Source organism: Coprinopsis cinerea (genome assembly GCF_000182895.1).
Source record: "Coprinopsis cinerea okayama7#130 chromosome 3 map unlocalized cont3.3, whole genome shotgun sequence".
Lineage (NCBI taxonomy): Eukaryota > Fungi > Basidiomycota > Agaricomycetes > Agaricales > Psathyrellaceae > Coprinopsis > Coprinopsis cinerea.
In genome coordinates, this window is record NW_003307542.1 from 1448907 (window position 1) to 1471372 (window position 22466).

The following is a 22466-nucleotide window of genomic DNA, read 5'->3' on the forward strand; positions in this document are numbered from 1 at the left end:
ACAAACCACTGTGTTTCTGTTTTTCACCCAAATCATGTCCTTTCGCTGTCAACAGCCAGCGCGCTGCTGAGTCGGCCCGACGGTCGACGGTGTCGACGGCGGCGCCCGCCCGGACGCTGTGGGATTTTGCTTCCTTCTCGGCGCTCGGGCGGGCGCGGTTGCCAGAAAAGGCAAGATTGGACCAGCGAATGGTCAGCACCCCGAAACGCCTGTCAAAGCCATTGTGGATGATGTGACGGGACAATTCAATATTACCATGAACTTAAACCCCGACCCCAATGTCCTGACTTGCTTCTTTGCTCCTTTGCAGCCCCTTTACAACTAACGGCCATGGCCCAGGGTGGTGCCATGGGATACCAAACCCCTGACTCGTTACAACTCGAAACGACACAACCATTAATCTTCACTACACGCTTGCACACGCGGTCGAGTCGACGGAAGAAACTCAACCAATACGTCAAATGCGAGAGAATAGGCAAAGGGAGACATGGGGAGGTTTATCTATGTCGGGATGGCCATCGCGAAGTGGTGCGTTGTGAAGCGCCCAGGATTCCTGTGGTCTTTTGCGCTCATTCTAGTCTCGGTGTTTAGGCGATTAAAGCTGTCAAACGAAGCAATCCCAAGGACAAGATTAAGCTACTGAGGAAGACATATCAACAGCAGGATGAATCGGGACCGCAGAAGCGTCCCAAGTTGAGCAGCACGGAGAACAGCATACGGAAAGAGATTGCTGTCATGAAGCAGTGTCGGCACCATCCTAATCTCGCGATGCTGTACGAAGTCATTGATGATCCAAAGGAGGAAAAGATATACCTTAGTGGGTGGCAGATGAACTGTAGGGCGTTGGTCGTATTCTGAATCACTTGCAGTCATGGAATACCTATCCGGAGGTCCTGTCGAATGGTCGACCCAGGACGACAAGCCATTATTGACCTTGGCGCAGACGCGTCGCGTTATGAGGGACGTCATACTGGGTCTCGAATTCAGTTCGTGGTCTCCCTGTTGGTATCGTGGTTGTGTTCTAACTAGTTTTCAGTGCACGCTAGGAACATCCTGCATCGAGATATCAAGCCCTCCAACATCATGTACACCGAAGACCGCCGGTCTGTCAAGCTGATAGACTTTGGCGTGTCTCATATCATTTACCCACCAGCCGACAAGAAACGAAAGCTGGACGCAGACGAATGTGAAGCCTACGAGAGGTCTTTATTCACCCGGTCTGACTTGTTGAAGCGAATCGGGACCCCTTCATTCCTAGCACCGGAAGTGGTGTGGTTCTCCGACACCCTTGACTTGTCGAGTTCCGCATCCTACGACGTGACCCTGCCTACGTCTTTCGAGAGCCCGTCCGACACTGTGGTTGGAAGCACCTTCTCAATGCCCAAAGTTCGCCCGCCGATAACCAAAGCTGTGGATATCTGGGCTCTCGCAGTAACTTTCTATTGCCTTCTTTTCGGACACACCCCATTCACAGGCTCTTCTTCCTCTGAGAACGACAATCCCCATCACCAGGAGTTCATGCTCTACCACCAAATTTGCAACCAAGATTGGACCATTGACGACGTGATGGGGGCCGAGCGGATCCCAACTGGAGGTCGTAGACCAAGGGATGCCACGAGTGATGGATACCTGGTGGTACAGTTGCTCGAAGGGATGCTTCAAAAGGATCCCAGAGATCGCATGCCCCTCTCGGAAGTGAAGGTACGAAAGTCGATACTGATATAAACTTGTTCATTGCCCCTAACCGCCTCTACAGAAGAATCCATTCATCCTTCGGGATGTATACAATGCAAAGGACTGGCTTCGCCTAACAGCCCAAGAGTCGACCGAGTCAGAGCCTTGCTACCAATGGCTCAAGGTTGCCGCCCGAAAATTCGTCAACTTGCTTTCGAAACAAGCTCGCTCATGACACCTCGTTTTTCATCTGCCGGTGTATTGTATCTATTATCTGTTGCTTATCTTCGAACATTTTCTGCTGGGCCTCTCATGTATTAGTCGTACTCTATCTCTACGTCTACGACTCGCCTTTCCTTCTGAACTATCAGTTTACTTACCGTCGGCCCCTAAGGCGAGGGGGCAGGTCCGGGGTAGCGCGTTGCATCACGTGTCGCCTGGCAGCGATCGCGTGGCTGGATACGTTAGCGTTACCGCGAAGTGGTTGCTGGCAATATTGAGCTCGAAATAGATCTCATCTCTTTCCCCAAACCGTTCCGTTCTTATTTCAGTTGCTAACCAAAATGGCCATGAAAGCTGTATGTATTCTGTTGGACTTGAATTGAGGTCGCCTGATAACTGATGACGATCTGGTGCTACTAGATTGTCAAATGTATTTTCTTCCGGATTGTACATTTATTGTGAACTCGAGATTGAATCCTTGAACTAGCTGTGATCTCCGGTGATAGTCTTGTGCTGCGTGGACGCCCAGGTCCTCAAGGTCAACCTCCCAAAGAAAGGTACATCACACGACTCGAAACGGAAACTGTTTGTTAACGGTCTTCACCCCAGAGTGCTCCATCTTGCCGATCTCCAAGCTCCTAGGCTAGGGACTTCGACCAGGGAAGACGAGGTACCTGCTCTTTACCCTTTCGTTAACTTCGTCAATGATTCTCATCGAAGAACGTGGTAGCCATGGGCTTTTGAGGCCCGTGAATTCCTCCGACAACTCGCGGTTGGCAAAGAAATCACCTTCACAACTATCCACTCGCTTTCCTCATCCACCGACGATGTCCCGAGGGACCTTGGAAGTGGAGAGATCAATGGCCAGGACTTGACCACCGAACTGCTCCGTGCTGGCTGGGCCAAGTTGAAGGAGATCAAGCGCGAGCCCTCCGAAGAGGACCTGAAGAAACGGGAGATAGAGACTGAAGCTAAGGCTGCCGGACGCGGTATCTGGAACCCCCATGGCCAGCAAGTAAGTCGACAGTGTCACTTCAAGAATTGAGCGCGTCTAACCGTTCACAGGCCAGGAATGTCCACCACATGATGCCCACAGATTCCCCTGCTTTCGTCGCTGAATGGAAAGGCAAATCCATTGACGGTAAGTAGCGTATCGATCTCTTCTCCCTTCTACCTATACTTAATCTCATTGTAGGTATTGTTGAACAAGTCCGAGATGGAAGCACTCTTCGCATCCGCCTGCTCCTCCCCGACGGTGACCACCAAATGGTTAACATCGCATTGGCCGGAGTCAAGAGTGGACGTACCGCAAGCAAACCAGGAGAGGCTTCTGAGCCATTCTCAGAAGAGGTCTGTCCTGATCCACGCTTCTCTCGATGCTTCTGACGAATGTGCTACCAGGCCCGTTACTTCACAGAATCTCGTCTCCTGCAACGACCTGTCAAAGTTCAAATCCTTTCCTTGCCCAACGCTGCTCCTACGCCTTTCCAACAATCCGCCAATATCACCGCCAACACATCAGCAAGCGTCTTTATTGGAAACGGTATGAAAACAGACCTCGCACCTCCGTCTCCCGTAGATCTTGACGCTGTCATCAGTTCTCCACCCCGCTGGTAACATTGCTGAGCACTTGGTCGCCTCTGGGCTTGCACGTGTCGTCGATTGGCATGCCGGTATGCTCGCTGCCAGTGGAGGCATGGAGCGCCTCCGTGCTGCTGAAAAGGTGGCCAAAGAGAAGAAACTTGCTCTCTACGCCTCTGCTGGGCCAACCCCGGCTCAAACTGCAAGCAAGCCAGGGGCTGTCTCTAATGGCCTCTCGCGAGAGTTTGACGGCACGGTCGTCAGAGTTTGGTCGGGTGACCAGGTGTCTGTTCTTGAGAAGGAAACTGGCAAGGAACGTCGACTGCAGCTCAGTTCTGTACGAGGCCCAAAGTAAGTCTCTCCGGTGTCTCGTCTCCGGCAGTGCTGATCAGAGGTGTAGATTGTCGGATCCCAGACAGGCAGCCTATGCCCACGACGCCAGAGAGTTCTTGCGAAAGAAACTCATCGGCAAACATGTCAAGGTCCACATCGACTTTGTTCGTCCTCCCGAAGGCGACTTTGAGGAGCGAGAGTGTGCCACAATCCGCTACGGTAACCAGGGCGCGTAAGTCATGATCATTTGTCCCTATTCTCCGTTCGCTAAGGATATTCGGTTAGGAATATCGCGGAGCAAATCATTGAGAAGGGTCTCGCCAGCGCTGTACGCCACAGGCGGGATGATGAAAATCGTTCACCAGACTACGACAAACTCATCGCTGCAGAACAAGCGTAAGTCCGCTCTCAAATGATGCACTGCTAGGGTCTGACTCGTCGCGCTCTCAGGGCTGCAGCCGAACAGCGGGGTATCCATTCAGGCAAGGATCTTCCTGCACCCAGACCACCTTTGAACATCTCGGAAGTCGGTGCTTTCTCCACTTCATGTCCTTGTCACTGCAGAAGATTGATCGAAATACATAGTCTGCGTCACGAGCTACCCAATTCTTGAACAACTTCAAGCGATCGGGTCGCATTCCTGCCATCGTCGATTACGTTGCTGCAGGGTCAAGATTCAAGTGAGGACTTGCCATTATTTTTTAATCGATGCAAACCTCTGACGGTGATTGTTTAGAATCCTCTTGCCCAAAGATAACCAGAATCTTACCCTGGTCCTGGGAGGTAAGTATTGCCAAAATACCACCGTCTCTTCACACACCTTACGCTACCGCTCATTCAGGTATCCGTGCTCCCCGTTCGTCTCGCAACCCTTCGGAAAAGGGTGAGCCTTATGGCAATGAGGCCATGGAGTTCTCGACTCGGCGCTACATGCAGCGAGATGTAGAGATTGAGATTGAAACCGCCGATAAATCTGGTGGCTTTATCGGCGCCTTGTATTTCAACAAGAACGAGAACGCTGCCGTTACGCTTGTCAAGGAGGGTTTGGCGACCGTCCATGCCTACTCGGCTGAGGCTCTACCTTGGGCAAAGCAGCTGTTCGATGCCGAGGTATTGTGGATCTCACTCAATCACACCTTTTAGCGCTAATTCTGGACTTGTAGGAGGAAGCAAAGAAAGCTAGGCGTAATGTTAGTAGAACGCCTATTGAGAATCTGAAGCGGTCGACTTACCCCACTTTTTCCAGATCTGGGCTGACTATGACGCAGAGGCAGAAGCCGCTCCCGAAGCCACTGAAGAACAGGACAATACCGGCCCTCTCAAGACTGAATACATCGATATCATTATCAGCGACGTGCGCACGCGAAACAACTTTGGGTTCTCCGTGCAAATTCTCAACACTGAGGGTGGGTGCTGCGTGACCGTTTCTCCAGCATCGATCTGACCAGCTGTATCAAAGGTATCGCATCCTTGGAGAAACTCATGCGCGACTTCTCGCTCCATCACCGTTCTCCCATCGCCAGTCCACCTGGATTCACGCCCAAGAATGGTGATCTGGTGTCAGCCAAGTTCTCCGACGGTGCCTGGTACCGCGCGAAGATTCGTCGGGCGTCACCCATCAAGAAAGAGGCAGAAGTCACTTTCATCGACTATGGTAACCAAGATACCGTGAGCTTCTCCAACATCCGCCCCCTCGATCCCAAGTTCCGCTCTCTCCCTGGGCAAGCACACGACGCGCGCCTCAGGTAAGCATCCGACCCTTTCTACAAAGCTATCTTTTTTTCTAAATTTCTTTTCTTTTCCTTAGTTTCGTAAAGCTTCCCAAACACGACAGCGATTACTACACAGAAGCTGTCGAACGATTCCGGTCGTTGTGTGAAGGCCGAAAACTGATTGCCAACGTCGACCACAAAGAGGGTTCTACCTTGCATCTCCGTTTGATCGACCCATCCGACCCTGCTGCCGCCGACGACCCCAGCGCGTGCATCAACGCTGATCTCGTGGCCGAAGGATTGGCCTCTATTGATCGAAAGGGTTGTAGGTACCTCACGTCGTATCCTCAGGTCCTCAAAAAGTTGCAAGACTCCGTGCTTACCGCGAAGAGAAGCCGCGCTGGCATGTTCGAGTTCGGTGACGTTGAAGAGTCCGATCAGGAGTGAGGAAGCGGAAAGGCGACCTGCCTTTTTGAAAAAAAGGAGTGTCTTTAGAGTCGGGTGGTTAAAAGCGTCAAGTAGATTGTTGGGTGATGTAAACGCTCCTCGTTTCCGAGGATATAAATGTATCTGAGTAGTATTAGATGTTGTAATCGAGTGGTTGCTGTGCTATGAATTGGGGAGCAGGACTGGGGACTAGAGCCTTCGCATGGTTGTCATTGAGCACGGTTCGGGCAATCGCCTTCCAAATTGCATGGGGGCGGTTCACGCTGGTGGTATGACGTCTTAATATCTATCTCCTCGACGCGATGAACAGGGAGATGATGGAGACTCACGTATCCTTTGTAACAGGGAAGTTAATCGTCGCGGAATGATCTTGCCACTCTGATGAAAGGGAACAACCCCAATAAATCAGTTCGTTGAATGATCAAGCGCTGTATTACTGACCTTCAGGTTCGGTGGGATCATCGATTCCATAGCCGAGCCTCCATGTAATACCTTGGATGCTATTCGTCAAGCTGTTGAACGCGAGCACGTTTCAATCTGTCCGGTTGTTGATCATTAAAAAGCAGTATGAGCAGGGACTCACAAATCGGGAGGTGCCAGTGGATGATCTTTTAGTTTCGTCGACTGCAAATGGGATTCAATTAGCTCTTCGACGGATGACGATGTGGCGAGGGTGAGGACGAAACATGGGCCCGACAATGGGTCCCGGAAGTGGCATGCAGAAGAGATTGAGCCATGTAGACAGAACCCCGAGAGAAGATTTTGCAGACAGGGAATCGAATGACGGACCTTTATTTCCGTGTCAATGGTGGAGAAATCGGTTGACTGGCCACCGACGATCCCGCAATAGTGTTGCTGGACATCGGCTTTACCACCGACGACAACCGTACGCACGCCTTCTTCTTTAGACATCGTGATCTAATTTGGTGAAAATGATATATTAGAACCCGAAACAAGAGAAGAGGTAAGGCGCGCGGGTAGGGCTTCGGGCAGGGGCGCAGCCGGTGAGTGTGACTTACACTGAAGAGGGAGCAGGAGCTCGCGCACCTGTCGTGGCGTAATTAGTGAGGCCTAGGAATCCAAACAGTTTTGGCGTACCGGCCGTTGGAGATGATGACTATATTCTCTGGTTCGAACAATCCCTCGGGAGGTGCTTCCCATCTGAAGGGTTGGCACTCTTGTCCAAGCCTACGTACATCAAATTAAATCAATTCAAAAAACGGTCACGACATAACTCACCTCTGACTGAACGCGTCCTCCCTCCCATTAATCTCCAATTTATGCGGGTTCAGCCAACTGGTGTCTGCGTCAGTGGGGAAGGGCTGGTGCGTCTCGTTGTTCCATTGGGCAGAGTTGTAGTAGAGGAGACCGGCAGGGTCGCTTCCGTTGTCGATCTTGTCGGCTATGAGTTGGGCGAGGGGGCCGACGCGGAGGGTTGTGTCCAATCCTGCCTGGGGCACGGTGCTTCGTTTGGGACCTATGATCAAGCGGTGTAGCCACTTGGATGAGTCAGGCGGGGTATTTCGGTTGGGAGCTTAGAGGGGACCTACGTGAGCAATGCAAATATATCCACCCTCGTTATTGGTCTCCAAAAGGCGAAAGTCAGTCGCTGTTACTCAACACGAGAATACGATATCGCATACCACATCGACGATTAACCTCTCAGCTCCCTTCGCCTTAAGCGCTAGCATCCCTTCCAACAAACTCTCTCCAAACCTCGTAAAGTTCTTGGCTGAGAAACTTCCGAGCGCCAACACACCCGTCTTCACATCTTCGTCTTCCAGCATGAAGAATTCGGCAACACTATAGCTCTCATTCAAGGGTGTCAATCCAGGCTGCAGCACCTCCGGAAGCTCGATATCCGTCAGTGGTAGCCCATCAAGGATGACGTTCAGAGGGTGCCTTTCGAGACGATCCGATGGTGCCAGAGCTGGTTGCTGCTGGAATGTGGCTAGCGACGATTCTTCGAACGTGGAGAGGAGAGCGGATTCGGGGTCTGGGGATGTAGGCCCATACAGGTCGATACCGTTGGTAGACTTGGTGGCCACGCAGTTGTTGGCGCGTAGAGAGGCAGAGTCGGTAAAGTTCTTGGAGGCCGAACCGAATCGAGAACGGTAAGGGATCTGGCGGGTATGTCAATACTAGTGTCAAGAACAAAAGAGGAAGGGACGCACGGAGAAAGTGATGTTGTTAGTGTCGGGTTGGTTAGTAAGTACGACCGTAAGTTCAACGGAGTCCACAAGAGGATGGACGTGAGTCGCAAAGTTGCCCAAGTTGTATTCCCATCCTCCAGCACCGCGGCGGTAGCTCGAGAAGAACCTTGAGGTCAATTAGGAGATTGACCACGAATGGGCACGGAGAAAGGCGTACGAGTTCTGACGAGTCGCAAAGGCCTGGTATCCTCCAGTAACATCCGCGTTCTTGTTCACGGCTGCGAATGGATCTTCACCATTGATTTCTAGGACTTTGGCTCCCGAGAGCTGAGTGGCGACCGTTACAACGAGAAGGTTATGAAAAAAACATGGATTAACACACTGAGTCCAGTTTCCCTTTCAACTCTCCAGGGAGAGAATCCTGCCAAAACTCGATCGAATCCTTGAACTCGGCGGAAGCGAGGGCGAACGCTTCGGGTGAGATATAGACATTCTGTCTCCCGTCTTCTTCTGTCAACAGAGACAGGGGGAGGGGAAGGTATGTCACGTATAAAGCTGTCCCGCATTCATTAGGTCTCTGGCTCACAACTGGGAAAGAGTCCCATCGAATACTCACAGTCAAAGCACCGATTGTAGACCCCACAATGCCCATCGTTAACACGTTTAAACGCTCTATACACGTCCAAGTGAAAGTCAAACTCCGAGTCGTACTCAGTCTGGGATATCCTGTCCAGGTCTCCATGCAAGTCCTCGTGCACGTCATTGTGGTATGGTGGAGGAGCCTGGACTTGGTAGTTCACCGAGGTGTGGAATGCAAGGGTCTTGTTGACCACTTCTATCACCTATGCGGACAGAGTCATTCCGACGTCTATAGGGAGTTGCGCGGGTATGGGTGCGTACGTTTGCTTTAACCTCGGGAGACAATGGGAACGAGCGGATACATGCTCTTGCTTCACTAGGCAAGACCCATTTCTGACCTGCTATCGCTGCGCAGGGATCCAGTGGTTCCGGTGTCGGGAGACGCGATCGTGGTATCGGCTCGCATAGAGCAAAGGGTATAAGCAGCAACGCAGTTGCAAGTCTAGTCCATACAGGCGCCATTGTAGTCGTACAAGGAGGCACCGGCCGAGCCTATAGCGCTGCAGCTCGTCGCCGTTGAGGTGGTGGTCCGAGTCCAACCCCGGAAGACGACCGAAATGGGATAGAGCGGGAATTTGATTCCGTGATTTGATCGACGGGCAGCTCGGAGTACTCCCTCGAGCCTGCCAAGGACTGGAGAGGTTCGCATTCATTGGACGAACCATGACTCGCATTAAGCTGGCTTGCTTTGACGTTCTACACACACTTATCACGCCGAGACAGCCAATTCACGTCCAATATGCCGAAGTATTCAAGGCCTATCGACTAGGGAGTTTACGACCAGACGATGTGAAGAGGTCGTTCAAAGTCGGTGCGTCATTGTTCTCCTCCCATCGAGTTAGGTCCTTCTGACTCTCGTAGCCCTAAAATCTGTACAGAAAGATTTCCCTGCTTACGTGCAGGGACATGTTCCTTGGTGGACTGAAGTGATCAGGCGTACAGCTCTGGGAGCTGGTGCGGATCCGAAGGGTATGTCCACCCTTCCTTAGAGACCTTGGACACAACCGTAAACATTATCGGAAATCTCATCTACCCTAATGCAGTGGTGGAATCTGACATCGAAACTATCACACACCGCCTCCTTACACGATTTAGCTCTCGAGAAGGGTACAAAGCGTTTGAGGACGCGATCCCCACCCGTACGTACCCACAGATTCAATTCCATTTCCGTGATCTTTTTGGTTGACATGTCCATGCCTCACCAACTATCCATTAAACTTTACAATTTTCTCAGTTCAAAAACTTCACGAGGCAGGGGTTAAGACTGCCATTGTGAGCAATGGAGATTCAAGGTTCCGTAAGTCCCAACATTCCGGTGCAATAGACCTTTCAGAGTCCACCACGTCCTTCGCGGACTCACTCGACCTTCTTTCCTGGAGCTCGCGGGCTGGCGCAGCGCCACCGAAAGTTTCCAGAGCCAAGTATCTTCGAGCCAATACAGTTGCTGACTCGCTACCCTTACTCTCTTAGGCCAGGTTCTGGAAGATTTGGAGTTTCCAATGGCAGACTTGCAACCATTCCTTCTAAGTGAAGAATGCAAGATTGAAAAACCTGACCCTAGGATCTACGACCTTGCTCGAGAGGCGTTCAACTTGGCTCCAGAGGAATGTCTCCATGTTGGAGACGAATTAGAAGCGTACGTGTAACTTATTATTGCGGTGCTCTTGTAAGAGCTAACACAGTCGTGTTAGTGATTATTATGGCGCATCGAACGCGGGATGGAAAGCGCTACTATTGCGCAGACCGGGTACGCTTGGGGAGCATGAACACAAGGAAGTCAATGAGGATCTCTCGGACGTAGAGGTAGTATCGTGTCTCGGAGACACTCTCGCACAATTGAACACAGCATGATGCGGAATTAATTGGCATTATATCATGGCTGTTCTAAGATCTACAGGCGAAAATGAGAGGGGCAGTATTATGTGTACAAGGCAGAGATAGCAAGTGATGTGTGACCAGTGACAGACCAAGGACCGAGTAGAGCAGAATGATCGTATCCCGAAAGGCCAGAGGAATAGATTAATTGAGAGGACCTCTCCCGGAAGCCAACTGCTCGCCCTGTTTTGCAATGTCTTCGACCTTGTCGGCGAGTTTGAGAACTGTCCATCGAAGAACACGGGGGTCGCGTCGCATAATTCCGTTCAGAGAGCGTAGTGTCCGAGGGTTCGTGTCAAAGTAAAGTGACCAGTAGCTGTTGTTGGTTGGCAACGGTTCAGGTGTGGCTCTGAATGGAAGGACAAAGTATAGACGCACTCTCCAATGTCGACATATGGCCCTTGTCGCTTCATTCTCTGTGGGAGCGTGCGTGTTCCCGAAGACTCGATCTTTCGAACGACGCCACCCGCCTTCATGACATGGGTTGCAGACTGACGAATAAGTTCCCGGATATGTTTCTAGTTTGCGAGGTGGTGAGCTCTGAAAGAAGCAGCGACGGGGACGGATGAACGTACATATTCAGGGTAGTGTTTTGTGATACAGAACATCTGGTAGAGCGGCATCTTGGCTGATGTTTTGGGTCGTCGACAGTCGTTGGCAATGGTGGTGACGGCGTCGGGCGAAGAGCTCAGCTGGACTTGGCGGTAAAATTGTGCACGTGATGCGCGCTGATTGCGGACCGTTGCGTCCGGGCGTCCGCTAAGTTTGGTTCGGTGTCTTTTGGGCTCTCTGCTGCTGCCCCCAATCGCAGGTTCATGGCTCTGGAAAAGATTCATTTCCGCTCTGACTCGAGCGAAAAAAACGAAAAAGTGGATCGTGAATCTTGACATGGCCGGTGCCGACCCAGGGATAGGGTATTGGCTGGGATGATTCGGGAAAACATGGATCTGGCAAAGGAGGGTTTTTGCTGGAGTTGCGATGGATCTTGAGCTCGGAGTTCTTTTGGTCGCCGAGTGGGATTTACGTCAAAGCAGAACCTTCTTAAAAGACTTGTCTTCTGCCACATAACGCGTCGCGTCCACAGAGAATGCTCCGCCCAACATCCGCCCCTCACTCCCTGCCACACCACACTTCTCTCCCAAATATCAAGTCCGCCCTCTCATTCACTCCTCACTTTATTCCCTCCTGTCTACAAAGAATGTCTCCTCAGCCTTCCTCTGCAGTCACAAACGCCATCCTCCAAACAATTTCACAACCCTCCCAGATTATTCCCGCGGTCGCAGGGCAAAAAAGGACAGGGCTTCCTATATCACCCCTCCCCTCACACCCTCGTCGAGTATCAACACAACGGGCAGTGTCGAATCGTCTCCTGATGCAGTCGACTCCGACTTTTTCAGCGACCCGGACACAGAATCTACGAGAATCATCGTGGTCCGTCTAGTCCATCTCTCTCGTGAGCATCCGTTAATGAGACCCCCCCCCCCCCTGCAGCTAGGCAACTTAAAGGCAGAGGCATCCAAAGACGCGGTTAAAGCATCGGTCTTGAACGCTCTGCCCGATGCCTTAACTCATCATAAAAACCTTGATCTTGTGGACACCAGACTGCTCTCCTCTGACGGAGACGTTTTCGTTGTCTTTACTGATATCCGCCATGCTCGAATGGCGTTTAACACTTTTTCAGCCATGGAATCTCTCGGCGATTGCTCAGAGTCTAATTTGACTTGCCAATACATCACCCCCGATGCCCTGACCCAGGTGTGTATTCTACATTACGCTCCTTTTACGAATGCACTGTCCTAACGACTTTTAGAAACTCGGCTATTCCATCTACAGTGAACTCACCGACGGCGCATTTTATCTGACTGCCTCAACCGTCCATCCACAGTCCTTGCCTAACGGCTCGGCGACCATCAACGTCCGCACTCTCAAAGGCCTGCTCGCGGCCGTCGGGGACCTTGCGTCCTTCACGTTTATCCGCGACGAGCTCGAAAACAAGGTATTTCGCTTTTCACCGTTCGTTAATATCCTTGCCTGACATGGGTCGTGCAGAAGACCTTCCACGTCTCTTTTTACGACGTAATAGCAGCGGACAACGCTTACAGGGACCTCCACAACCAAGTAGCCTTCGGGATGAAGCTTGCAGTCCACGGCCGTCAACTCGCGGAGCCCGTGGAAAACTCCCCGGAGACTATCTACTCGTCCCGTCAAAACGGTTGCCAGTTTCCAAATCCTCTGCCCTGCAACCCCTACGATCCTCACCAGGCCCCGCAATGGGAGAACGAGATGAAGCAGCAAGTCTCGTCGTGTGCTACACCGGATCAGAACTGCAACTACTGTCCTTCTCGTCGTCACATCGTCGGCCAGCTCGCCTACCCCATGCCTCCAACTCCTCCAACTCTTGCCAACTGCGGTCCTCCGATTGCTTCGCCGCCCCCAATGATGCCTCACATAATGATGTCCCCGCCGCCTGTTGCTCAGTCTCCGGTGGACTATGCGTACCAACAGGTTTATAATTACCAGTGGCAAGTGGAACCCAATATGATCACCAACCGAGCCATGGCGCCACCCCATCCACATTCACCAATGCTTCCCTTCACTCCTCCCCAATTCTGGGTTCCGGACGAATCCCGAGTCATCCCACCTCCCATGTATGCCATCCCACATCAAACGGAGAATGGAGCCGCCCCTCCTGGTACTCATTACATCGCACATTTCCAATCCCCACCGGCCAGTCCTCCAACGCACGACGTCTACGCTCCCAGCACCCACAGCTCCACCTCCCCCACCCTCCTCACTGACGCCTTGTCCCAACTCAGCCTTCAATCAGCTCAACCAGGGCCGGCCGCTCCACCAGGTCTTACTGCCAGTTCCATCCAAGTTGTCAACGGACTCCAGATCTACCCGCCCGGCTCGGTCTCTGCGGCTGCGCAGTGCGAAAACGCTACGAAGAACCAACTGAATATCCAGAAGATTGAAGAGGGCCAGGATACAAGGACTACGGTCATGATCAAGAACATCCCCAACAAAATGAGCGACAAGGATCTGATCGCGTATATCGCCAAAGTGGTACCCCGGAGGATCGACTTTTTGTATCTCAGGATGGATTTCCAGAACGGTGCGTGCCAGTCGTTTTTGTCGCCATTCTGTGAGCTGATGACGTTATTTGCCTCGGTTTATGCAGGTTGCAACGTCGGCTATGCCTTTGTCAATTTCATCACCGTCGAGGACTTGCTAAAGTTTGCGAAAGCAAGACTGGGCGAGAAATGGTATGTGTATTTCCGAATTTGTATGTTTACTCCGGCGGGAAGTTGATCGCTTACTCTTTGGTTCTCAGGAATATGTTCTCGAGTGAGAAAGTTCTTCAGATGAGCTACGCAAACTATCAGTACGTACCATGCGCCTCATTCTTGGAGATATGAGGATCTAACTTTCAGCACGTTTCAACAGAGGCAAGGAGGCGCTCGTCGAGAAATTCAAGAACTCGTGCATCATGGACGAACGGGAGTCATGGCGACCCAAGATTTTCTATTCCTACGGGCCCAACCAAGGTCTTCCCGAGCCATTTCCAGCGCCTACGCATATTCGAAGGAAAGAGAGGAGTTCGTTTAACCGAGGGGCACTGTTCGTACCTGGGGTGCATCATCGCCATCATCATAATCGCGGAGGCGCTGAGCATCATGGAGAGAGTAATGGGAGGTTGCATGGGAATGGGTCGGGGAATGGAAATGGAACGCTGCTCGCGTCGCCCATGTCGAGTAACAGCGAGTCTGAGGGGAGAGGTGGAGGGTTGTTCACGAGGAAGGGCTTGAAGAAGAGGCAAATGGAGGTGCGTGGGTAAGGTGTTGGGCCACCCCCAAGTGTTGTCGTGGTTGTTCCTGTACTATTTTTTTTGTCTTCCTGGTCTCCCATGCTCCCACTCTCGTTTCATAATTGCTCTCATCTTTCTCGTCTCCGTCATTTATCTCGGACATTTTGTTATTCCGTTCGCTTTCATTGTCTTGATCTTTCGTGTTGTGACTTGTCCTTGTTGTCGCTATCGTCCTTGCTTTCATTCGTTCATTTTCTATCCCTCTCCTCGCTCTGTCTCCCGTCCGACTCCGTTTGTATCTTTGCTGTCTAGTACTTTCCACTGTCCAAAGGTTTCCGTTTGCTTATTTTGTACTAATCCATTAAATGTGTGTATAGTATCAGCCACCTTCCTAATGTCATTTTTCTCGCCTGATCACCGCTCGCGTGAGTGCACTGACACGGTGAAGACAAGGCGGAAAGGCCTAGTTATCAAATCAGTCAGACTCTTCAGGTGATATCGACTGCACTTTGTCTGGACTACTACCGACTCAGTCGCTCAAACTCAGACTTAAACTCATTAGGCCCGGTGACCCCGTTGCGACGCGTTCGCGTTATCGGGTACGTGTATACTAGTAGCCTAATCTACAATATCTTTATGTACTTCTCAATGCCGGAGTCAAAGGAATGAATGATACTTTCGCGCTGTTTGAATTTTGAGTTGGGACAAGGTAGGACGGTGGAATCGGAGTTGGTAGGTGCCATACGATGTAGTAAATTGTGCAGTGGACGTGGGATCCCGGTTTCCAAGCTTCGTTGAGATATTGAAGCAAGAAGGGCGGAACATGAATCATGAAAGTAGAGGTTACCTTTGGGTTAAGATGGCGGTGTTTCTTTAGTCGGTGTGTGCGTGGTGTAGAGGCGTACGGCTACGGTGAGGTCGTGTCTTTACGGCGATCGCTACCAAGGAAGCTGAAGAAGTGCCGGTGGAGAGGCTAAACTTGCTGCTTCAGGTTATGATTGGCTTCAACCTGACGGCTCGGTCAATTTCCGGGTTTAATGCATGGCTATGGGTTTGTGAGAGGATTGCAGTCAATGCCCGATAAACGAGGAGGTGACGAAGGCAGGCGAAAGGGCCATTCGATTATCGGTTATACAGCGCTGCTACTTACAATGGGGACTGTCGAGCTATGCAGCCTGGATCCATTTGACTATCTCTTTAATCGTATCCGTCCTCTCCGGTTCATGCCACGGAAACGCCAGATAATCGTGAATTCCATCCGGCGCTTCGTGGTACCTCACCTTCCCGTCTTCCTCACCAACTCCATCCCCTTCACCCAGGTCCTCCACCATCCTTTTCTTGAAGGTCCGAATCTGATCAATGAGCACTTCAGCTCCTCCACCCACGATAAATGTCCTCGGGAACCCTTTGAAAGAGACGCCCTTGAACGAAGGGTGTCGAGAGGCGGGCGAGACGTAGGGGTTAGAGTTGGCAATCGTGCTCCCGTGCGGTCCCTCGAATGCGGATTTAGCGTATGCGATCCCGCCCTTGACTCCAGGTGCCTGGTTCGTTTGGCGCACATCAATGTAGTCGGTGGAGAGGCAAGTCTCGGAGGAGGCCTCGGGGAGGGAATCGTGACTGTCGCTTAAATCGACCCAAGGGGAGAGGAGGACGAGTCCCCCTGGTGGAGCGGGGATCCGGGCGTCCGAGCCTTCAGCTACTTGATTCTGGTGCTCTACGAGATAGCGAGTGAGAGCGTGTGCGAGGTTTCCACCTGCCGAGTCTCCGGTTATGATGATGCTAGCAGGGGAGAAGCCGATGGTGTTGACCAGGTAGTTGTACCCCGCCAGAGCGTCGATCAACGCTGAGGGGAAAGGGTTGGCGACTATGAACGGCTCGCCTGACGAGAGTCTGTATTCGACTGAGAGTACGCGTTGGACAGAGTCGTCAGCATGCTGGAGGAGTCCGAAGGGAATGTTGGCGGTTGGATCGTTTGGGTGGGCGGAAAGCCGGACATACGCGCCTCCGTGCAAGTTTAGGATTACTTTCTCTCCGGGCTGGGGAGGACTGGCGACCTCAATTGGAGAGTCTTTCTTATGGATCCAGTAGCCGGGTATACGACAGGGCACGACCTTGGCGAAATCGGCGAGAGATTTAATTTCACCTGTGAGGAGGTGACCTGCGCCTTCGATCCATACGCCGTTCACTCCTTTGCCGGGGGTGATAGCGGTATGATTCGGGGTTTTGACAAAGGGCCCTGTCCTGCCGAGATGGTTAACGGGGTACCCGGAGAGATTTGCAGGTGGGACGTACTGGCTTCCAATGTAGCCCATATGTCGAATGAACTTGACCCAGACGGCTTTCTTGTGGCTCCATGAGGCCCTCGGACGCAGCGGACTAGGGACTTGTTAGGCTGTTGAGCATGGAAGGCATAATAAAACCTACGGTGGAGTATAGAATAGAACCCAAAGTGGATACCGGACGAACAGAGTAGTCAGAAGCTGATACACGAGGTATAGTCCTTTCAAGGGCTGCTTGCGGAAGGTAAAGCCCATGGTGGTACAAGTTCAAGGGACCTATACGGGCCCCGGCTGCCGATTTGTAGAGTAACTTTGAGCGATACACATGAATTCCAGAAAGACAGCATGAGAGGCGCTGGCAGGCACCGTTGCCGAGGTTGCGTGATGCCAAACGTCGACGTCGCGTCCAAGGGGCGCGTGACACAACACCTTGCTCCTCGTCTCCGACCATGACCCAACTCGATTTCAAAACGGTCGTCAAACAGGAAGAAGAGCGCTTGCGAGAAGTGTACCCGACTGCGGACGATATACCGGGATGTCTGTCGTTGTTCGAGTTGTGGACCGGGTGTAATGGTGAGTTGCACCTTCTCAGCAAATGCTTTCAGTCAAAAGCGTATCTAAATTGGCTTTGGTTTGTTCATTGAGCTCTGAGATCACAGGTTAAGGCCATTTACCGCTATGGAGGACGACCTCAGTGTTCAGAGAAGGCAGATGATTTCAAGTTTTGCTTGTCCTTGAAGGCTCTGCATCCCGAGGAACAGCGAGAAGCGTGGATAAAGCGCAGAGCTGAGTGGTGGGCTCACAGACGGCTGAACAAGTCGAGTGAAGACGTTTGGGACATTCGAGAGTCAGTTCAGGTCGTATCTATTCTTGAATCCCTTTTACTGAAGGGCCTGGAACAGGAAACCGGTGGAAGGCTACCCGCCACCACTGGACCTCGAGCGCCTGGCTGCCGAATTCGGCGAGGTAAAGCAATGAGACTGTACCTTCAAACACACCTGTAACGACTATACATCGTATAGAGTAAATACACCAAAAATTCAACGAAAATTGAGATAAATTCGAGGAGACCAAAACAGAAGCAAATATGTGCCATGAAGCACGGTTTCAAAGTCCGCAACGCGTCGCGCTTTATCATTAGCCACGACTTTCTACCTCCCAAATGGTCAGTTAATTGCCTAGTTTTCGCGACTATAATATTGAACTCTAGCGATTCAAGTCCAATCAAACACCTCGACGACCCAAGCGACAGCGGTCAGCCTCGCCGAATGGCTTGAACTCATCACCGCCCGCTCCTACACCTTCTCTTACAAGACGCGCATCCCAATCCTCAGACTTGCCTCCTTCATCTCCTCCACCGCCTTTCTCAGACACTGACGAGAGCGGAATCGATGACAGAGATGGCCTTTTAGACGCTGAAGGCGAGGATGAGGAGGAAGACGGCGAGGACCTTTTTGAAAATCTCGAAGCGTCAGCGATAACATTTTTTCTCAGCATTCATAGCTCCTGACACATTCCATTTTTTTCAGTGATTATGCCCCAAACGAACTCTTGGATCGATATTCGGACGCTGACATTGACGATGACGGGGATGCGGCGGAATTGTCTGCTGCCCAGCGTCGAGCTGCTGAAGCCCAAATGGCGCGTCGCGACAGACTGGAACGCGCTGGAAAGAAGGGCAGTCGAGCATTTATACGTACCAAAGCTCCAACTTTCCTTGGAAGTGATGACATGGACGACGACGGAGACGTTGATGATGAACTGGGATTGTCTCAATTCAAGGCCAGGACGCGACGACATTACGATGAAAGGAGGGACCAGGATGATATGGAAGGCATTGAAGATGTATGTTCACCCCGTTGTGGGTATCCAGATAATGTCTGACGTCTCCGATAGGAACTGCCTCTAGAACAACTGGGCGATATCAAAGCGAAATCTATTGTCGAATGGATTGCCAACGAGCGTGTTCGACGATCGATTGTCAAGCATTTCCGGACCTTCCTCATGACCTATGTTGACGAAAATGGCGCGTCTGTTTATGGTCAACGAATTAGACACCTCGGTGAAAGTGAGTTCAGACAGCGACGTGTCCTGCACGCGCCCTAACAAAGTTCACAGCCAACGCCGAATCACTCGAGGTCTCCTACGCCCATCTTGCAGATTCGAAAGCCATTCTTGCTTACTTCCTCACCAACTGCCCAAGCGCTATGCTTGAAATCTTCGACGAAGTTGCACTCGACCGAATCCTTGTCTACTACCCTTCTTACAAGCGTATCCACTCCGAAGTCCATGTTCGAATCTCCGATCTTCCCCTCTCCTCATCCCTGCGTGATCTCAGGCGTTCAGATCTCAACAAACTCGTTCGTGTATCTGGCGTGGTCACCAGACGGACTGGCGTGTTCCCACAGCTCAAATATGTCAAGTTTGACTGTACCAAGTGCAAGGCCGTTTTGGGACCTTTCTACCAGGATGCTACCAAGGAGGTCAAGATTAGTTACTGCGCGAATTGCGAAAGCAAGGGACCCTTCCCAGTCAACTCTCAGCAGGTATGCCTATACATAATCTTATTGCTATTCCTTTACCTGACCCTTTCGGATAGACCGTGTACCGCAATTACCAGAAGATGACACTTCAAGAGTCGCCAGGCTCAGTACCAGCTGGTCGCCTTCCTCGGCATCGCGAGGTCATTCTTCTCTGGGATCTTATCGACAGTGCTAAACCCGGAGAAGAAGTGGTGAGTCACGCTACCTTTTTTGACTAGTCTCGTAAATCCATCCCTTAACCTTTTTATCTTCTTCAGGAAGTGACCGGTATCTATCGAAACAATTTCGATGCTTCCCTAAACGCGAAGAACGGTTTCCCGGTTTTCTCTACGGTTATCGAAGCCAACCATATCAACAAGAAGGAGGACTTGTTTGCGGCATTCAGGTTGACCGAGGAAGATGAGAAGGCTATGAGAGCGTTGGCCCGTGACGAGCGTATCAAGAAACGAATTATCAAGTCTATTGCTCCTTCTATCTACGGCCACGAGGACATCAAGACCGCCATCGCTCTCTCCTTGTTCGGAGGTGTACCCAAGGATATCAACCATAAGCACCGTATCCGTGGAGACATCAACGTACTTTTACTCGGTGACCCTGGTACGGCCAAATCCCAATTTCTCAAATATGTTGAGAAAACCGCCCACCGATCCGTATTTGCGACGGGCCAGGGAGCTTCCGCAGTCGGTCTCACAGCCAGTGTGCGCAAGGACCCAGTGACCCGAGAGTGGACGTTGGAAGGAGGAGCATTGGTACTAGCCGATAAAGGAACCTGCCTCATCGACGAATTCGATAAGATGAACGACGCCGATCGTACCTCCATTCACGAAGCCATGGAACAACAATCTATTTCCATCTCCAAGGCTGGCATCGTGACTACTCTCCAAGCCCGTTGTGCCATCGTCGCAGCGGCTAACCCTATCCGAGGCCGCTACAACCCCACCATCCCCTTTGCGCAAAATGTCGAATTGACCGAACCCATTTTGTCCCGTTTCGATGTGCTTTGTGTGGTGAAGGATAATGTGGATCCTGTCACGGATGAGCTTTTAGCGCGCTTCGTGGTTGGCAGTCATTTGAGGAGCCATCCTAAATTTGACAAGGAAACGGACGAAATGGAGGTGGCTACCTCACTGGACGAAGACGTGAGTAGGCTCTTTGTAATCGAAGTTGGCATTCTCACTCGAAAGTGCATTAGATCATCCCTCAGGACGTCCTACGGAAGTACATTATGTACGCCCGGGAGAGGATCAAACCCAAGTTGTACGACCTCGACCAAGAGAAGCTTTCTCGACTCTTTGCGGATTTGAGACGGGAGTCCTTGGCCACAGGGTCATACCCTATCACCGTCAGACACTTGGAGAGCATGATCCGTATGGCTGAAGCTAGTGCGAAGATGGCGTTGAGGGAGTATGTGAGGGCGGATGACATCGATTTGGCGATTGAGGTTGCCATCGGAAGCTTCGTCAATGCCCAGAAGATGAGCATCAAGAAAACTTTGCAGAGGGTAAGTCATTTCGGTGGTTATGTGGGCACTGGGAAAGGAAAGTGGCTAACTCTTTTGTGTTGTGGTGTGTAGGGCTTCAGGAAGTACCTTACGCAGTCCAAGGACCACGAAGAACTATTGGCGTACTTGTTGGGCGGACTGATTAAGGACAAAGTCAGATTCTACCAGCTCCAGCGCCGGGAGCAGCCCGAAAGGGTTACTGTCAAATTGGCAGAGTTGGAAGAAAAGGTGAAGACTTCTTCCTTTCTCCTCGGTCAATGTATGGTTTCGCTGATTGGTGTAACCAGGCCAAGGAGCACGATATCTTCGACATCAAGCCTTTCCTCACCTCCAAATTGTTCGCCACGAACGGTTACAAACTCGAAGGAAATCTCATTGAAAAGGTGTTCCGAAAGGACAGGGGCGATTGAGGGCTCGCTATTTATTAACGCACTCGCGTCCGTTATCGCGATGTCTGATACTGTTATTCTTTTTTTTTCGCTTTTGCTATCGTTGGCTGAATACCTGTTGTGATGTATCTCATTGTAATCTTGCGTCTAATAACGTGTATATAGTCTGTGTAAATGACATCTATGTGTGATACCAAACGCGTTGAGTGGTGGTAGAGGAGGTCGGCACCGACAGTCCCAGCGATAATGATAGGTATTAAGTTAGTATTAGCGTATATCTGCAAAGACCTCAGGGAGAGGCGGTTTTATCCCATTAGCAAGTTAATGGGAGGGTGATGAGGTGGACTCTGTCTGGTGTTGGGCTGCAGGCGTTGGTGTCGATACTTCGGGTGCTGGTGCAGCCTCTCCGACCTTTCCAGAATCTTCTCCAGCGTCTGAACCGTTGACAGGGGGAGCAGCATCGTCGTCGTCATCGTCCATAATTTCTATTCCAATGAATGGTAAACCAGTGTTCGGCGCGTAGAGGATTGGGCGATACGTACCGTCAGCGTAGTGTTCGGGATGTTCCCTGAAGCAATCCTGCATCTTCTTGAAGGCTTCAACGCAGTTGATACCCTTCGGCTCTTCCTCTGAGAACACGAAACATGAGAAGGCCTCCTTGAATTGTTCACCACAAGGGCCATGGGCCATGCCACCTAGGCATGGGCAGTCCCAGTTGATCTCGCCTGTCTCCGGGTTGTACGCTCCTCCTCCACCTCCGCTGCTAGATGAGCCCTGCTCAGCGGGCTCGGAGCCTTCTGTAGAGGGTGCTGAGGGTGCCTCAGACTTGGGTGCAGATGAGGGAGAAGGTGTAGTCGGCTCGGGAGGAGGTACTTCTGGTGGTTGTTGCGGGGAAGAGGTGGATGATGGAGTGGATGGTTTGGGAACTAAACATCCTGTTCATGCATCTGTAGCAATTTGTAGAGGTAGAACTTCGCACCTGAAGATTTGCTGGGGCTGTCGAGATGGATTCTGTTCCTGTCCGAGGCCAAATTCCATGACACATAAGCCGTCGCAGCAGCCGAAACTCCTAGCATCACTTTCGAGGTGCGCCCAAGGCTAGGACTGGTTTTTGCAGAACCAGAAGCAGTGTGAATGCACCTCCTGAGAGGAAGACGCGTAAATCGAGCAAACATTGGCAACGAAGATAGGTGCGTGAGCGTCGTTGGCGAAAAGCAGACGGAGGGACTCCGAGAAACTCTGGAATATTTTGGCTGAGCAAGCCAGCAGCGCTCGGCCCGACCTTGATGCGTCAGCAAATTTGATCGCAC

General features: G+C 51.5%; 9 protein-coding genes across 9 annotated transcripts; 5 read left to right on the forward strand and 4 right to left on the reverse strand.

Moving 5' to 3' along the window:
• Window positions 1-330: 330 nt before the first annotated feature.
• Window positions 331-1909, forward strand: CC1G_14171 (other/CAMKK/ELM protein kinase; the record flags this gene model as incomplete). Its single annotated transcript, XM_002911592.1, has 5 exons — window positions 331-528; window positions 592-817; window positions 870-986; window positions 1037-1701; window positions 1757-1909. 5 exons carry the CDS (start codon window positions 331-333, stop codon window positions 1907-1909), a joined length of 1359 nt encoding a protein of 452 aa, XP_002911638.1.
• A 300-nt stretch (window positions 1910-2209) lies between these two features.
• Window positions 2210-5969, forward strand: CC1G_12768 (transcription factor; the record flags this gene model as incomplete). Its single annotated transcript, XM_001830187.2, has 19 exons — window positions 2210-2252; window positions 2317-2326; window positions 2384-2453; window positions 2506-2566; window positions 2627-2911; window positions 2962-3037; window positions 3092-3246; window positions 3298-3439; window positions 3495-3828; window positions 3878-4042; window positions 4096-4206; window positions 4261-4336; window positions 4396-4490; window positions 4547-4593; window positions 4652-4920; window positions 4974-5000; window positions 5057-5216; window positions 5270-5555; window positions 5618-5969. Exons 1-19 carry the CDS (start codon window positions 2238-2240, stop codon window positions 5967-5969), a joined length of 2736 nt encoding a protein of 911 aa, XP_001830239.2. The 5' UTR covers window positions 2210-2237.
• A 133-nt stretch (window positions 5970-6102) lies between these two features.
• CC1G_12769 (hypothetical protein) lies at window positions 6103-9223 on the reverse strand (the record flags this gene model as incomplete). Its single annotated transcript, XM_001830188.2, has 14 exons — window positions 6103-6232; window positions 6299-6347; window positions 6411-6481; window positions 6553-6887; window positions 6989-7016; window positions 7068-7157; window positions 7209-7468; window positions 7520-7555; window positions 7613-8092; window positions 8144-8288; window positions 8340-8449; window positions 8505-8677; window positions 8739-8964; window positions 9023-9223. 14 exons carry the CDS (start codon window positions 9221-9223, stop codon window positions 6103-6105), a joined length of 2334 nt encoding a protein of 777 aa, XP_001830240.2.
• A 201-nt stretch (window positions 9224-9424) lies between these two features.
• Window positions 9425-10612, forward strand: CC1G_12770 (hypothetical protein; the record flags this gene model as incomplete). The annotated part of the gene is made up of 6 exons (XM_001830189.1): window positions 9425-9572; window positions 9623-9730; window positions 9805-9900; window positions 9996-10058; window positions 10232-10397; window positions 10453-10612. 6 exons carry the CDS (start codon window positions 9425-9427, stop codon window positions 10610-10612), a joined length of 741 nt encoding a protein of 246 aa, XP_001830241.1.
• A 168-nt stretch (window positions 10613-10780) lies between these two features.
• CC1G_12771 (hypothetical protein) lies at window positions 10781-11259 on the reverse strand (the record flags this gene model as incomplete). Its single annotated transcript, XM_001830190.1, has 3 exons — window positions 10781-10952; window positions 11015-11154; window positions 11212-11259. The coding sequence occupies 3 exons, from the start codon at window positions 11257-11259 to the stop codon at window positions 10781-10783; spliced, it is 360 nt and encodes a 119-aa protein (XP_001830242.1).
• A 464-nt stretch (window positions 11260-11723) lies between these two features.
• On the forward strand, window positions 11724-15528 carry CC1G_01879 (hypothetical protein; the record flags this gene model as incomplete). The annotated part of the gene is made up of 9 exons (XM_001830191.2): window positions 11724-11785; window positions 11860-12067; window positions 12128-12391; window positions 12447-12632; window positions 12686-13751; window positions 13818-13902; window positions 13971-14021; window positions 14084-14462; window positions 15436-15528. 9 exons carry the CDS (start codon window positions 11724-11726, stop codon window positions 15526-15528), a joined length of 2394 nt encoding a protein of 797 aa, XP_001830243.2.
• An 82-nt stretch (window positions 15529-15610) lies between these two features.
• On the reverse strand, window positions 15611-16978 carry CC1G_01880 (endoplasmic reticulum protein; the record flags this gene model as incomplete). Its single annotated transcript, XM_001830192.2, has 3 exons — window positions 15611-16685; window positions 16737-16820; window positions 16902-16978. 3 exons carry the CDS (start codon window positions 16976-16978, stop codon window positions 15611-15613), a joined length of 1236 nt encoding a protein of 411 aa, XP_001830244.2.
• A 194-nt stretch (window positions 16979-17172) lies between these two features.
• CC1G_01881 (DNA replication licensing factor cdc19) lies at window positions 17173-21177 on the forward strand (the record flags this gene model as incomplete). Its single annotated transcript, XM_001830193.2, has 10 exons — window positions 17173-17296; window positions 18058-18193; window positions 18253-18568; window positions 18620-18791; window positions 18842-19269; window positions 19323-19457; window positions 19524-20405; window positions 20459-20767; window positions 20840-20995; window positions 21055-21177. 10 exons carry the CDS (start codon window positions 17173-17175, stop codon window positions 21175-21177), a joined length of 2781 nt encoding a protein of 926 aa, XP_001830245.2.
• Window positions 21178-21335: 158 nt separating this feature from the next.
• On the reverse strand, window positions 21336-22349 carry CC1G_01882 (intermembrane space import and assembly protein 40). The gene is made up of 3 exons (XM_001830194.2): window positions 22136-22349; window positions 21699-22082; window positions 21336-21641 (listed from the first exon to the last, which is right to left on the reverse strand). Exons 1-3 carry the CDS (start codon window positions 22329-22331, stop codon window positions 21478-21480), a joined length of 744 nt encoding a protein of 247 aa, XP_001830246.2. The 5' UTR covers window positions 22332-22349; the 3' UTR covers window positions 21336-21477.
• Between the last annotated feature and the right edge of the window lie 117 nt (window positions 22350-22466).